Below are 15,291 nucleotides of genomic sequence, written 5' to 3' on the forward strand. Positions count from 1 at the left end.
AGCATGGTAAATACCATACGTTTGGATGAACTATTTATTACGAGGTAAATAAAACCTAAAAAAAGGGAAAAAACAAAAAAAACACAAGAATGTTTGAATAACATTCGCATTCGTTTTCCGACGTAGTAAAACGAATGTTATGCTAGATGAATAAGAATTTTATGTACTATGGTCTCAAACCTTTTTCCATCCTTGCATTTTACCCTTTCCATATCTTTTGTATCGTGCTTCGTCTTCCCAATGCTAGAACATACTAATTGTTGTTGAGCCAATCCTAGTGACAATGGATCCCATCAAACCTAATAGACAATAAACTACGATCACATTCCAACATTGAAAGGTGAAGATCAAGCACGACTACACTAAGTCAACCATTCTTACAGCAACAGACAAACAAGTTTGCCACAATTTGCACCTGCTCAACCCTCGATCTCATGTGGTGGTTACCCAAATGGCCCATTACATGAATCACGAGTACACAAAATGGGAGAATGCCAATACTTATTTTGCATAGCAAAAGAAGGATGACATTGAAATCCTTTGTGCAAATTTGTGTGGTGGGTAAGAAAGTTACCCATGGCATTGACTTCTCCTAACCAACAAATAACTATCTTAGTAACCCTCCCTCACCCAAAATGAGACATCTTCGCCACCACCTAGAATACAATGACCAAGGCAACCCAACACATGACTACCTTCATAGAGCGAGCTCTATCCATTGCATCACATGCAAAAAGTTTCGTAAGGTCATTGAAAACAATATTCACACTTGTGGTGTCTAAGATAACTTGATATTGCTCGTTTGGATTGTGGTAACCATTGTGGATTCCAAACAATCCATGGAAATCTTTCTTTAGATTTCATCCAAATTTTCAAAGGTTTCATGTTGTAAGTGGTGAATCAATCACTAAGGTGGGATGTTTCCTTTAATATGCTAAGCTATCAATAATAATGAGATAATTGATATTCTTATGCAATAAGTATTCAAGCATGATGGGTTCCTCAATGACATTATCAATGATCATGGGCAATAGTTTATTTTGAAACTAGGAACTATGTGCTCAAGCATTTTGACATAAAAATCTCAATTCAGTTTTGCCCAACAAGGTAGGATCCTTTGCACACAAAAAATGGTAGAAATCATGATCACCCACTCAATGGATTTTTTTGTAGTGCAACTCTTTTAATTGTTATCAAGTCTCTTCTAAATTATTTCAAGATTTAAATAAGTGAGCATTTAGTTATAGTGAATATTTTGTGTCTAAGATCCTATGTATAGGGAATTGTTTCAAATAGTCAACAATTTTGCAAGACACAAATTCATTTGAGAATTATACTTATGCCGGTGGAAGAAATAGTAGACTTTGATTAAGATCACACATTATAAGAAATGTGATGAAAACAAGGTAAGTCTTAAGTAGTTATGAGGATTTCAGCTACTCTTTTAAAGTTCAAACTTTAGAGATTTAAATATGTATTACCAATGCAGAGTGCATCAAGACTTAATATAAGGGAATGCTATCAATTACCAATGCAAATCATCTAATATATATCACTTGACTGATAGAAAAAACTGCGTTGTGAGCATAAAGATAGGGCCCCAATTTCACATTAAAGAACAACTAATTTGTGTTTGTCTCCATTTTCAAACATTAAATGTAACCTCGAAAAATAGGGAATTAATCTTTTCTGCTCCAATTCTTGATTTTTCCCAGTAAACTTCTTACCCCAGCTTCTACTTTTGAATGGACTACATATAGACTAATTTAATTATTCCACAGTAAAGAAAGAACCCTTCTCTCATTGTTAGGGCTGAGTGCTACACACACAAAAAAAAAAGGAAACTAACAAACTTGGTATACCATATAAGTAGTTCACCACTATGTAATAATGGCTACAGAGAGCCTATATAATAATACAGTCATGGAGACACTTGAAAAGTAGCAATATGTCAATGCACATAATGGTATCCATTCAGGTTTATTAACGTGCGAACTGAACACATCTCATTCGGATGACGGATTTCATCTAACCCAGTTTGGTTTGGTTAGGTTAGGTAAAGTTCAACAACAACATCCCGCTAAGTTAAATGATCGATCAAAACTTTTGGCATCTACATATAATTGTATCCAAGTATAAATAGAGACCGTTCTTCTTTTAACAAAACTTTGCCGACTTGAAGGAGAGGCTATACATGAAGGAATTCTCGTAAGCAAAGCGAAGAATTTGACCCCGAGGAATCGGACGGCCCCCATTCACCAGGCAATCATTGAAGGCGACCCGACGGAATATTCTGGGGTTCACAACCGCTGTTGATGCAAACCATTCACACTTGAGATGCACATCCGACGGTTCACAATCGTTCGTGCACGTTGTATAGATCTCCACGATGAATTGAGGCACCCCACTCGTTGTTTCCCGGCTTTGTGATATGCCTATGTCTCTGTCGGTGCACTCTGCATCCCCACCAATCCCAAGCTTACAACTTACATTTATATTAAATGATCTCTTTTTTCTAGTCACTCTGAGTTTTCAAAACACAAACTTTTATTGCAGTAACCTTCATATTAAGTGTTTATTATATACCATAGGTTTTGACATTTAGAAGAAGAATCAATCCTGCGTTGCCCATCCTAAGGTTTTAAAAATGCACAATAATCCAAATTACTGAACGATCAACTTCACAAAATAAGGGAACAACCCATGTTAAGCATTCAGTATATAGCATAGTTTCAAAGTCTAGATGAAGAATCAATACTGCATTGCCCATCCTAAGCAAGGTTTTGAATGCAGAAAACTCTAAATTACCGCACACGCAGTTTCACAAAAAAAGAGAACAGTCCATGGTAGTGAGGAACCCATATTAAGCATTTAATATAGACAAAGTTTCAACATCAAAATGAAGAATCAATGCTAAATTGCCCATCCTAAGTATCTTTTAAATGCAAAAGAATCTAAATGTAATAAGAAAAGAGATCATTTTTCTTCACGTTCCCAAAATCCTAGACTCTAAACCTCAAACATTGACCCTAAAAACTTAAAACATTAAAAGGTCTCAACTCTATGTGAGTATCATATAACTTGTTGAAGGATAATTGTGCAACCCCCAAATCATATGCTCATATAGCATTTACTCCAATCATATGCTCATAAACACCAATGCTTAGCATTTTAGTTTTTCTCGAACCTTGATATGCTTCTTAGTTTTCCTCAAGACATGCTTCTTAGTTTTCCTCAAGACATTCTTCTTAGTATTCCTAGAAATATTCTTCTTAGTTTTCCTCAACATGCTTTAGGTTCCGTCAACATTCTCTTAGTTTTCTTTAAGCATTCTTCTTATTAGGTTTCTCGACATTCTTCTTAGCTTTTTTTCTCGCCATTCTTCTTACCTCGATTCTTTCGACATTTTAGCTTTTTCTCTTGGCATTCTTCTTCTTATCTTATTTCTCTCAACATTTACCTTAGCTTTTCTTATCTCTCAAGACACGACACTTTTCCTTGTCATTTAATCTCTCGATCCACATTTTATCAAACAATTTAGACGGCATAGTTCTCATACTATTTATACCATGAGTGCTCTCATGATTCTTTGAGAAGTACATATATGGAAAGAAAAGGGGAAAGAGGATCTTACTTGGTTTCTTCCACCAATCATACAGCATTCGCCGAGAGCTCCTCCACCTCCAAGAAGAAGATGAAACATTGGTTCTAGTATCTTGTCTGATGCTAAAATTATTATTATGATTATTATACTCCTCTACTCTAGTGGTATCAGAAGGAACCACTATATCACACCTCAAGATGCTCCAGCCTTCAAAAATAAAAGCACACATTTAAAGAATAATAAAAATATATATATTTACTTTCTTCCTTATTAAGCTCTGCAATATTCGACACATAGATAGAGATACATACATATATTATATGTACTTACCATATAAATGTCATTTACATAAAACAATCAACACATGTATGCATACATATACACGTAGATATATGTACATACATATATACATAAAGAAATGCATCCATAACATTCATATAGATGCATGAGCATGCACACATATATACATACATATCTTTATTATATGCACATACCTAAGTGAATATATAGGTAGTACATACATACATACGTTAGTACATTCCCGCATACACACATACATACAAGTATGTATGCAAAAAAAAGGGCAAAGAAAATGTCACTTAGATAGAAACTAAACTATACAGCTCGCATGACAACACCAATAAAGGAAAAAAGAAAAAAGACAGAAGAAGGTAGGATTAATACAAGGCAGTTCTATTTAGAAATCAAATGAGAGAGAGAGAGAGAGAGGGGGGGGAAACCAGAAATTACCTGTATGAACTTTAACCAAGAGAATGAAGAAGAGGAGGAAGAGGAAAGAAGGCAAGGCAGTAGTGGTGCACATGATGGTGTGAAGCAAAGGAATAGAATGCAGAGGAGAGAGTAACTCTGCATCATTCCATAAGCCAAAATAAATAAATGAAACTAAGAAACAATATGTAAATGTGTAAATACATACATATACATATACATATATATATATATATATATATGAGAGAGAGAGAGAGAGAGAGACAGGGGAAGTGGAAGAGGAAGAGGATGAAGAATGGAAAACAGAGTAGTAGTAGTAGTAGTGTTGTTGTATGTATATAATAAAAGGAGGTAAATTTTGCTTTTTTGTAATGTACAACAAATCTTCTTCTTCCTTTCTCTTAATGAATCAACACAAACATGTGTGTGTGTTATGCACAAAGTGCTAGCTCTACCCCTTTGGGTGGTGAGTCTTGTCTTTTACACAACAATCCTAAGAAACACACAAGGGTATTACCTTGCATTGGCTTGATAGGGATTTGATCTCTCTCTCTCTCTCTCTCTCTCTCTCTCTCTACCTATATGTGTATGTATTTAGACTCATTCATTCTTAACATTTCGTGCCCCCCTCACTGTTCACGAAAAACCGACCTTTTTACCCACCCCTTCCGAAAGACATCATGTCGTAGAATAAGCCGACAGTAATGTCGCAACGCAGGCGCTCGATTCGCGTAGCCCCTCGAATCGTAGCAACTTTCTTGTTTTTATTCCAAGGATCCCTCTTGTTATCCGCCTCAAAAAGAAGGATAGATTTCTTCTGTTAGAGGACCTTAGGTAAACCTTAAACATTACCAATATCTCATTTATTTGTAGTTACTAGTAGAGAGAGACTGAGACAAAGAGTTTTGCATTGTTAGACGAGCTCGAGTGAGTACATTTATGTATCTCTTGTCTCATAACAGAATTGCATACGTAAATGCATTGGAAAGTGGAAACGAAAATTCGCTCATTGGAGTTCTTTCACATTTGGAGAATGTGACTCGAGCTTCTTTATGCATTACATTTTATACCTTGTAAATTGCAACTCATTGACAATATTTACCTCGTTGGAACCTTTTAGAATAAAGATATGATTTGAGAATTTTGAGAAAAAAAATTAAGTGAATGAAAAAAATTAATAGCGTGGCAAGTAGAGTTGAGAAAACAAAGGATTATAGAAATCTGGAGTTCAATCGACACGGAGATGAGTTTCCCGGGTTTGACCCTTAAATGCATGCACTTTTTTAATATGTTCTCCTACGACAATTTTATTGGTTCTAAAGATAAACCATCTTCACAAATTGCAAACATGAAGCTCACAAATGCCATGCAAAACATTGTCCTTTACATTTATTGTCCATGTTTCTTTAGGACCATGTCATTTGAAGAAAAACTCATCGGTGTTGGTAGGGTCCTTTGAACTTTTAGGAGGTGATGTGCATCCCTTTTTTGGAACCACATGGAGATGTCAAGCATCTATTTTCCTTCATGGAGAGAGAGGGAGGGAGGGAGGGAGGGAGGGAGGGAGAGGTAGAGCCATAATTTGTTCCATGGAAGAATCAAGCTAAGAATGTACCATTCAAGAAGAATTAAAGCATAGATGATAGTGGGGTCTTCCAACCAAGGATTTATGTGCCATGGGAATGTACCTAGAGAGAGAGATTATTATTGTCCTTAGATGTCAAATAAACGTATAGGACCAAAGTGAAACATTTTCACATGTTCGATATGGAGTTCTTAAGTGACTATTGATGTTCACGAAATTTATTATTCAATGTTTCCATTAAGAGTGCACACTGTGATTCAAAAAAGAGTGCGTACAAAGACTGGCGAGTGTTGAAATTCTAGGGGAAACAAAATCGATGATGATAGATGGTGGAGCAGAGTAGTAGCGTGTGATGATTAGATTCGTGACATTGTTGGAAACAAAACATGTCCAATTTATTGTCTCCTTGGGAGTGTCCCAACACAATGCATCATATCAAAGAGGATATGAGCAAAGTCACATGGAAGCAATTGTGGAGAAAGACAACACACATGGGATGGGCTCCAGCCTATATAGGTGACTATGGCTTGTTTGTTCAAATCATAAGATGGTTTTAACTTTTAAAGATCGATACAACATATCTTAATACATTGGTATTGCTAAAAAGCATGATACACCAATTAATGTAGCAAGGCATCAAACCAATGCACTCCATGTCTCCAACCCTTCATGCACAAGAACTACAATCATTCGAAACTCAAATTACTGAAAGTTTTACTTGCTTCCAATGTAATTGGACGATGCCAAATAGAAGGTCATACAATTAGTGGCATCTAGTAAATTCGTGTAGTTAGTCAGAAATGTTTTCAGATGCACAAATTAGTGAATATCATTTCAATAGATGTCATGTATGCAACTTTTTAAGGTCATGACTCACACCTATGTATAAGTAGAGTATACATAATATATGCCTAAGAGATACGGGTTAGTGTGTCCAACTCAAGGAAGTCGTGTGAAATTGATGGGTGCAATAATTGATGGTGTGAAAGTTTGTCAGGTAGTCATGAATGCTTCAGAAAGAAATGTGAGATGCTCCTCAACTTCAATCTCTCAATTAGGACAAAGTGTGCCAATACAATGCACCCTATCTAGTTCTTGCCAAGTTCCAGCCTTGATTTTGAGGTCATGACTATGAATATGGAAGAGAATGATTGTCCTCCTTGCATTAAATGGTATAGGGTTGCGAAGATGTGGTTGGATGGTGCATCCAATCACTTCACTATAGGTTTCTCAATGCAGATCTCTCATTTGTTTCAAGAAGAATCATCTAAACAGAAATATCACAATATAGAAATATCGTTTTTATTTTCTCAATGTTGTTCCATCTAAAAGAGGGTATATTACCTCCCTAAACCTACACCACATATAGAACGTATTGAATTACCAATGAAATGTTGACCCATTGTCAACCATTTATGGAGGTTTTTGAGATTGCATTTGGATTCGTAAATGACTTGCCTAATCTACGATCAAATAACATCGTGCCCCAATTATGATTGTGGAGAACCTTGATGCCTAACATATTTGAAAGAGCATGAATCACACTAACCGTCTAAAGAATTAGTATAACTAAGAGTTTTCCCAAAGACAATGAAGAGAATTATTCACTTTGTGCTACAATCAGAATGAAAGCTTCTATCTTATCTATGTATAAGCCCAATAGAGGATATAAGAGTAGACCCAACACAACTTCCAAACTTATAGGAGAAATTGTGATGCACTTTTTACATACATCCCACTTGCTCATAGGGAGTTAATAGATTATTATTTAGGGGCATTCTGGTAAATAGACGAACTTCCAGGGGTATCTTGGTACTTTTCCCTATTAGTTGTTATGTCTACCAAGGTTTTGCCCTACATTCCAAGGACATTTTTCAATCTACAAAGAAACAATAAAGACTTTTTCCGTGGAGTCAAGTCTCTTCCATTATGATGTACTGGGTGATAGGTAACATGTTATGTAGTGTAAATTGGCTTGACCAAGCTCCTTTTATCATGTTTCTTTGCCCAGTTTATCGAGAAAAAGAGAATAGGCATTGGCATTCTAGACACAAACAAGGTAAATGCATGCATTCATGTATGCTAAAAGTCACTAGTTATAGTTGTTGCTCATTATTTGAGAGATTGAATTTACCATAATTTGAAAAGGAGGCTACAATATAAACTAAACAAAGTAAAAACAACACAAGGATAGTTTAATGTCAACAAAGGAAAGGAACTAAGATTAAATAATTAACTCAATAACAAACCTAGATTACAACACTATTACATGAAGGAGGGTAGATAAGGAATAGTTTCAAAACTCATTTTGAAGGCAATGAAAGGGGAGCTTGGGATATTGTTTGGAAAAAAGCTACAATTATTAGATAAAAAACTAAAGTTGCCTTGGAGCTCATATACATCCAATAAGAACAAATTTCAAAATCTCAAATAGGAACAAAATGTACAAGCTACAATTTGTAGTCAATGGAAGAGACTACATTGTGTTATAACCATCCACCACATAACCAAAAGGAGAGTTACATGTCACCATCAACACCAATCAAAGGAATACATAGTATTCTAAATGGTTTTGAAAGACATGTTATAGTCATGACACTCGAGCTTTTGTAACCATATCAATTAAAAATAAAGGAAATAATATTACTTGCGTAGACATTTGGAAGACACGTAATCTAAGTTGGTCGTGAGTCATGACATTTTTTTTAAACAAAAAAAACACTACTTATCACGACATATTAATAGAAATGATGTTTAAACTGTCCTCTATAGTTAAGCATGCCAAATCTACCAACAAACTTTTATGTGCCCTTGTATTTTAAGTACTTTCAAACATTAAGTACTTTCTTATCTTTAAAAAATGGGTGCTTTTTAGTTGAGCTTTCCTAGAAACTACTTTCGTGTGCTCTTGAATTTGCAGATTGATTTTGCTTGTGGAGTGCAAGCGGTTCGCTTGTAGCCCACGTAGATTAGATGCATGCATGATGCACACCATATTGGAATTTGTATCTTAGATCTGACTTGACCAAACATTGGATTCTTGTCCATTTGGGATAACTTCTAAATGCAATAATAGGCAAAAAGAAAGAAATTCTATTACCAATAATTTGATATGGGATTTATCAAAAACTCAGCTAATATGTGATAGTACGGTTCCTTTGATAAAGGGTTCTCACAGATTGTACAAGTTGAATCCTTTGACAAAGCCTAACTATGATCTAGGGTTGACACAGTTACTTGTTCGCGAAGTGGAAGTTCACTTAGAAGGCATCACCAAGCCTATTGCAAAAGACTAATTTTTTTTCTCGATAAAACATATGCTCCATTGGTATTAATAAAAGGCCCGGAGGCAGTATACAAATAGTACATAATATTGTTTCATCTCCACAAATATATATTATAAAAAACAAGACCAAATATAAGCTTTGGCATTTATCAAGATACTGCTAACTCAGCCTTGTCACTAACACCTTTACCAGGTAGAAGACCACATCTAAAAACGAAAACAATGTCCAACGTAGTTGTCCACCCTAGCTGGTAGTTTGAAAACTTCTTGTTCGCCTTCTATGAGTATCCAGCTTTTCGATGGTTCAATCCCACAAAGACCAACAACTTTGAAGGAGAGGAGTACTTTCACAAGAAAGCAGTACTTTTCTATCTAGACCTTCTATCGAATACTTCACTCTTTTGATTTGAGCTAGTCGAACAAGTTTGAGGCCTTTTAGGAAGCCATAAAGGACATTTCGTTGGATTCAACATATCAATTTGCCACTTATTGGCTATTCATATTTTGAAACATAGCATAACACGTTACCTAGAACTACATAGTATGCAAATGCAAGAATTCTATTTTTATAATAATAATAATAATAATGTTAGATCACAATAGAAGTAAATAACATGCTTGAAGTTTGACTGTTACCATAGTAAGAAGTAGGTGTATGACCAAGAGATGTAAGAAGTAGCTACATGACCAAGAGATAATAACAATCGTCCATTTATTTCGCTTGTAAATAATATTGTGAAGGCAACCCCTATAACCATGTACACTAAAGACAAAGAGATGAAAATGATATTTGACTTATTTTATATGTAACATAATATTTTGATATTGTAGATTTTAACATCATTTAGTTACCTAATGGATAGCTCCATAAATAAGGAGCCTCATGGATTTACCAAATACCAACAATTGGGGAAATTTAATGGGATTCAAAACCTCAAACTAAAAAAACTTTGGCCAGTCTTTCACATCTATTAAAGCCCAAGGTCCTAAAGCAGCCAATACTTTACTAAGTCTTTGAAATTTAGGCATTCAGCCATTGAAAGTCTGCACACATAAATAGACATACTTTGTAAATTTTCAGAAGGATAAACATAGGATTTTCACAATTATCCTTTGCAATAGCTCCAAACATGATATCATTTTAATGTAATTCAGATTTTTTGAAATGTAAAATGCAGGAGTAGTTAACTGAACACATAAAGCAAATTTAGATGTACACAAAAATATAGGAAATCTTCATTAAGAGAAAAGAAAAAATTATTAATTATAATACATAAAAAAGGCGCTTCCCCAACATATGGTTAAACTACCTTCTGCTTTATAAAATGTGGATTGGATTGCAATTTGAAACCAGTCGTGGCTATTGTCATTCATGACAAGTCCATGTTTCTTTCCTCTCATTCTGACATTTCAACATGATTACTATTACCTAAATCAAACATTCTCATCTGATACTATGAAGCATTGTACCTTTCAACTTTCTACCTTCCCACACATATTCTTTGTATACTCTATCCAAAAAGATAAACCGAACAAGAGCACTTGCCATAAAAGCGAGCCATTTAAGATAATGTAAGTCATTTATGAGTGCTTAATTATTTAAGATAGAGTTCAATCCTGTTTTGGTTTAGAAAAAACGCTTAGCAATGGGCTCAGTAAGTGTTATCTAGTGAGTTGTAACTGAAATCACTTGTCTTTTAACTAGGCAATCATCTCTCCAAAAGCCCAATATCTGTATGAGACTACACAAAAGTTTGTAAACGAAGAGGAAAAATTAATTGCAAATTCACTCACCTAGTACAAAGACTTTTAGTCCATGGAAAATTTTCTTTTGAATAGTTCATCACAGTCAAGTTTTGAAAACCTTGAGCAGTTCTCAAAATCATAAGCAAAAAAAACCAACATCTCTGTTTACAAGTGATTGTTCCTCATACTTAAAGATATTAATTATTATTATGCTGATTCTTAGGTCGTGTATCTTGTGTTGACTTTCCCAGCTTTTTTGGCATCCTCCTGTAAAATTATGTTGCTCGCCATCACTCCCAATTGGATCGCATTGTGTATAACAAGAACGTAAAATTAAGACATTCAAGAACAACTTACGTGAGCAATGAAACCGATACTATCACTGTAATCTAGGAATTCTTTCCACTGCTTGCCAATGCTCATCTGAAAAGAGAGTAATCAACATTAGCATCACTGTAATCATATGCGATAACATCTAGCCTTTGAGACACAGTTTACTTTTCAAAATTTTGTTCTCGTAAAAATAAAATAGGTCTCTCACTTTACAAAGGGAAAACACTACTAGACCTCACCAATATACCCTAGATATTTATAAATTACATGAAATTCCATTATTGGTGATTAAAATCGTTTATTAACCATTCTAATTGTCATAAATCTAATTTTTGTCATGAATTACAAATTAGCTAATGATAAATGAAAGATACAAGTTTAAAAAGTAATTTTCAAATGATGCCGTGATATATCCTGGTAAATCCTTAGAAAGTTAAGGGCCTATTGGTGTTTTTCCTCTCAAGAGGGATAGGCAGAGACACACATGAAGATGCGAGCAGAGACATTTATGAAAAATTACATACCATATCTACAAGTATATATAGAAGTACAAGAAAATTAGGAAATAATCATTCAATAATGGTTCTCAGCCATTCATCTAATAACGTAAACCCTAATATTAACTAATCATTCATTATTTTATCTGGAGAAAGCAATGTGTATTAAAACAAGCTTTGACTCCATTCAATTTTGCAAATTAGTCTCTACTTGAGACTCGTAAACTGTTCATTTAGAATAGAACTAAAATGCAAATTGAAACTCTTAAAATGTCCCAGAACGAATGATTTGTTCAGGGTTCATATTAACTACTGTTTCATTCCAATGGCCATTGGTATAAAAAAAGATATACTCTAGAAATCTGTTCTGGATAATCAAATGGCTACCTTTATTAACTTCAAAGCTCTTCGTGGGCCATTTTTCATCTTGCCAAATCCTTATGGAAGTAGTTAGCATACCTGTGCAGCCTCATTGGATGCGGTCTTGGTCCACAAAGAAATCCTGTCTTGTCTGGCTCTTATACTCACAACAACGCCACATATTTCATCCCCTTCAACAAATTGTTCTCCAATTAAAGCCAAAAGCTACACAAATTAAATCATCTTCATTAGTTCATATAAAGAAACCAATGAACCATCTTACTAGTATAAGAATAAGAGGTCACACCATGACAGATAAAAACTTAGCATGGAAGGACAGTAAATCCCTTCCAGACACCATTAATCAACAGGGAATCAGGATAAAAATACGAGGTCAAACCATGCCAGACAAAAACTTAGAAACGAAGAACACTGATCACTGAATTCCTCCCAGATGCCATTAATCTACTAGAAATTCACAAAACATCATGGTTATGTGTTGAAACTTTAAGTTGTGTAAATATTGAGATAGTTGCATTTTTTCTTCTGGTTATCATTTTAATTGTTGTAGGAGTAAATTTGTCTTATCTGCTGCAACCTATGCAAGGCAGAGTTTTCCTGATATAATTTTTTCAGACATATAAGAAACTAATATTCCTAATATGTCATTTCCATTAATTTTTTATTCTGAACATTTTAAGCATGAATATAGGACCAAACCGTGGGGACTATTTAAATGCTGAAAATTTCATCTTAGGTGTACCATACTTTCTAGGTTTTAGGATGCAATATGAATGATGGTATGATATCTGAAATTTCAGGTAGGGGTCCTAATTAGACTTCTTTGTACTCATTTTGAATCAGCTAAGCGGCCTGTACCAAGTCTTCTTTCTTCTAACTGATGTCTTTGATGGCATTTACAACCAGACTACCCTGGGCTTGCATCTGAAGACAAGGCATAACAATTGTAGGACTGTGTCCCATAAGAGACATCAAACCATAAAGTGATTTACAACTTTGTGCAATCCTAGCCTACAATCAAGGCTTGACACTTCTTTACATTCGACTGGGCCCACAGTGCACAACTCCATGCTGGAACATTGAGCATCCTTCTCAACCACATGCTACCCTAGATCCCTCTTTACACCATTTACATAGCACACAATGAGACTTTCCAATACATTATCCAGTCCAAGTTAGGTTTGTATCAAATAAGCTTAGGGCTGTCACCGTCTTTACCAAACTACAAAGCTAAGAACATCTTGAAGTAAATGGTGGATACCATTTCCATTGTCAACAATACCTGGAGCTATGTGTTTGATGCCATGAATACACTGAACCCTGGAGAGGTGTGAAGCTCTCATCTAGGAGGGATAAGAAAACAAAGGCTTTGCGTTTATTTTGACGGATATTGATCCCATAACTATTCAAGTAGAGAATACCATGCTCATTCCTTGTGGTCGTAAATGACCAATTATTCAAGGACAAGTCATTTGCACATGTCTTATAAACCTATCATCATTTCGACGCAAAGGAACGAAGTAAGATTGATCTAAATTCAAGAATTAAAAGCAGGATGGATGTCAACTAAGAACTGGCAAATAAAGTTTTGGTGATTGAATCCATAAGCATGCATGGATGTGCATTCATAAATCATTATGATCAAGAGACTCGAGACTAAATTGTAGATTCCATGACATCCCATTGGGTGATATCAATGAGGCGAGATCCCGATCTTCTAATCTTCATGTAATCAACAAGATCCAAAAGCAATCAGAGGTGGCCCTAAATACAATCGTGGTGGTGGTCATTTGTTTGGGGGAAAGGGAGGGGGGGGGGGGGCTTGTATGCTTCTTACGAGTTACAATTCTGACATGAACATAACCTGGAAAAAGTAAATCCAAGAAATGACCACTAACCCTATGTTATCTCAATTTAGTAAATGAGATACATATGAAATCTCAATTCAATTTCAGCTCTTAAAGTGTTTCATGGTAAATGTGAAAAACATTGCATAAGTCATTGTTCTCTTTTTGGCTCTTCCAATACACTAAGACAACCTCCTCTCTCTCTCTCTCATAACAGGTTGACTATAGTGATAAGTTATTAACACAATTAATGGGTTCAAATCCCTATTCACACATCTCTGTCACACCATATCACTTTTTCCTCAAATACAAACCCACATTGAACAAAAAACCTCACAGACTCCAACCAGTTTACTCAAGCCATGTCAACTATAGCCCAATTGGAACCCTCTCCCTGTGACTGGTCATTTTATTCCCTCCAAATACATTGATATAATCTCACTCACTCCTCTTCTTCTCTCTGTCTCTAAATAAGTTTTAAGTCGTGAAATACCGTATCAAGCCAATATGAGTCGATAAGCTTTCCACGATTGCAAACAATTGTCCATTTTCCACCATTGCTACATTTTGGATCCTCCCATTGTGGAGAGATGCCTTCCTTAAAGCAATGAAAATCTGTTCCCTGGATTAGACGGCTCGGCTGAACAACATTGTTGTACAAACTGCAAGGCAAAATCAATAAGAGAAGCATCATCAACATGCAATTCAGAACTTTGGCTCAAAGATACCTTAATATAAAACTATCGTAGAGTCTTCAAAACTATGAAGATTTTGCCCTCATACATCATTTCTCACAATACACACTCGCCTTTTTCTCATATATATGATTCTCTTCTACTTCCGTGTTATAGATCATTTCTTGCACCACAACCTAAATGTTTTGTACATGTGAGACTCCTTCTTCCTTCCTTTCTTTTCTTTCTCTTTCACTGCAATTCTTTCCTTCTTGCAACTCAAACAGCAAGTTGTTTTATATGCTACACACTGCATCATATATCCTTTTTTACACACAAACTGAGTATTTCTTTAGGAGATGATTCTCTTCCTCTTTCTTTCAATGGTTTAACTTTCTTCTTTCTTTGATCCCTTCTCTCATAAGTGATTTTCTTCCTCTGTATTTCTTTCTATGGATTCTCTTTCTTCTTCATTCTTCGGCTCTTTCTTTTATGTGAGATTCTCTTCTTTCCACTCACAGATAATATCTTGCACCACGAGCAGAAAGTTCTTTTATATGATAATTTCTTCTTCGTTCCTTCTCATTGAACATTTCTTGAGCCACGAAT

At 35.2% G+C, this 15,291-nt stretch overlaps 2 protein-coding genes across 3 annotated transcripts; both read right to left on the reverse strand.

The window, feature by feature from the left end:
- Positions 1-1,859: 1,859 nt before the first annotated feature.
- On the reverse strand, positions 1,860-4,560 carry LOC147847627 (TPD1 protein homolog 1-like). Its single transcript, XM_087338978.1, has 3 exons — positions 4,355-4,560; positions 3,635-3,811; positions 1,860-2,456 (listed from the first exon to the last, which is right to left on the reverse strand). Exons 1-3 carry the CDS (start codon positions 4,425-4,427, stop codon positions 2,158-2,160), a joined length of 549 nt encoding a protein of 182 aa, XP_087195104.1. The 5' UTR covers positions 4,428-4,560; the 3' UTR covers positions 1,860-2,157.
- Positions 4,561-10,968: 6,408 nt separating this feature from the next.
- On the reverse strand, positions 10,969-14,714 carry LOC147847628 (eukaryotic translation initiation factor 4E-1-like). Of its 2 annotated transcripts, none has more exons than XM_087338980.1 (4): positions 14,502-14,714; positions 12,240-12,365; positions 11,308-11,373; positions 10,969-11,217 (listed from the first exon to the last, which is right to left on the reverse strand). In XM_087338980.1, exons 1-4 carry the CDS (start codon positions 14,706-14,708, stop codon positions 11,170-11,172), a joined length of 447 nt encoding a protein of 148 aa, XP_087195106.1. In that variant the 5' UTR covers positions 14,709-14,714; the 3' UTR covers positions 10,969-11,169. The 2 variants fall into 2 exon arrangements, with proteins under 2 accessions (XP_087195106.1, XP_087195105.1); XM_087338979.1 differs by having other exon boundaries at positions 10,969-11,214; positions 11,304-11,373.
- Positions 14,715-15,291: the final 577 nt, after the last annotated feature.

Source organism: Azolla caroliniana, unplaced genomic scaffold (assembly GCF_043228905.1).
Source record: "Azolla caroliniana isolate FFs.n. ecotype wild unplaced genomic scaffold, voAzoCaro1.0.p SCAF_805, whole genome shotgun sequence".
NCBI lineage: Eukaryota > Viridiplantae > Streptophyta > Polypodiopsida > Salviniales > Salviniaceae > Azolla > Azolla caroliniana.

What these genes read in the sequence shown, in the direction of transcription:
- LOC147847627 (XM_087338978.1), bottom strand. Translation starts at nt 4,427, where the DNA reads ATGTGCACCACTACTGCCTTGCCTTCTTTCCTCTTCCTCCTCTTCTTC. An exon ending in CTTGGTTAAAGTTCATACAG is followed by an intron (nt 3,812 to 4,354) that starts GTAATTTCTGGT and finishes TTATTTTTGAAG; the next exon opens with GCTGGAGCATCTTGAGGTGT. An exon ending in TGATTGGTGGAAGAAACCAA is followed by an intron (nt 2,457 to 3,634) that starts GTAAGATCCTCT and finishes GTGGGGATGCAG; the next exon opens with AGTGCACCGACAGAGACATA.
- LOC147847628 (XM_087338979.1), bottom strand. Translation starts at nt 14,708, where the DNA reads ATGTTGATGATGCTTCTCTTATTGATTTTGCCTTGCAGTTTGTACAAC. An exon ending in CATCCAATGAGGCTGCACAG is followed by an intron (nt 11,374 to 12,239) that starts GTATGCTAACTA and finishes CTCTCTTTTCAG; the next exon opens with ATGAGCATTGGCAAGCAGTG. An exon ending in CGGTTTCATTGCTCACGTAA is followed by an intron (nt 11,215 to 11,303) that starts GTTGTTCTTGAA and finishes ATTTTACAGGAG; the next exon opens with GATGCCAAAAAAGCTGGGAA.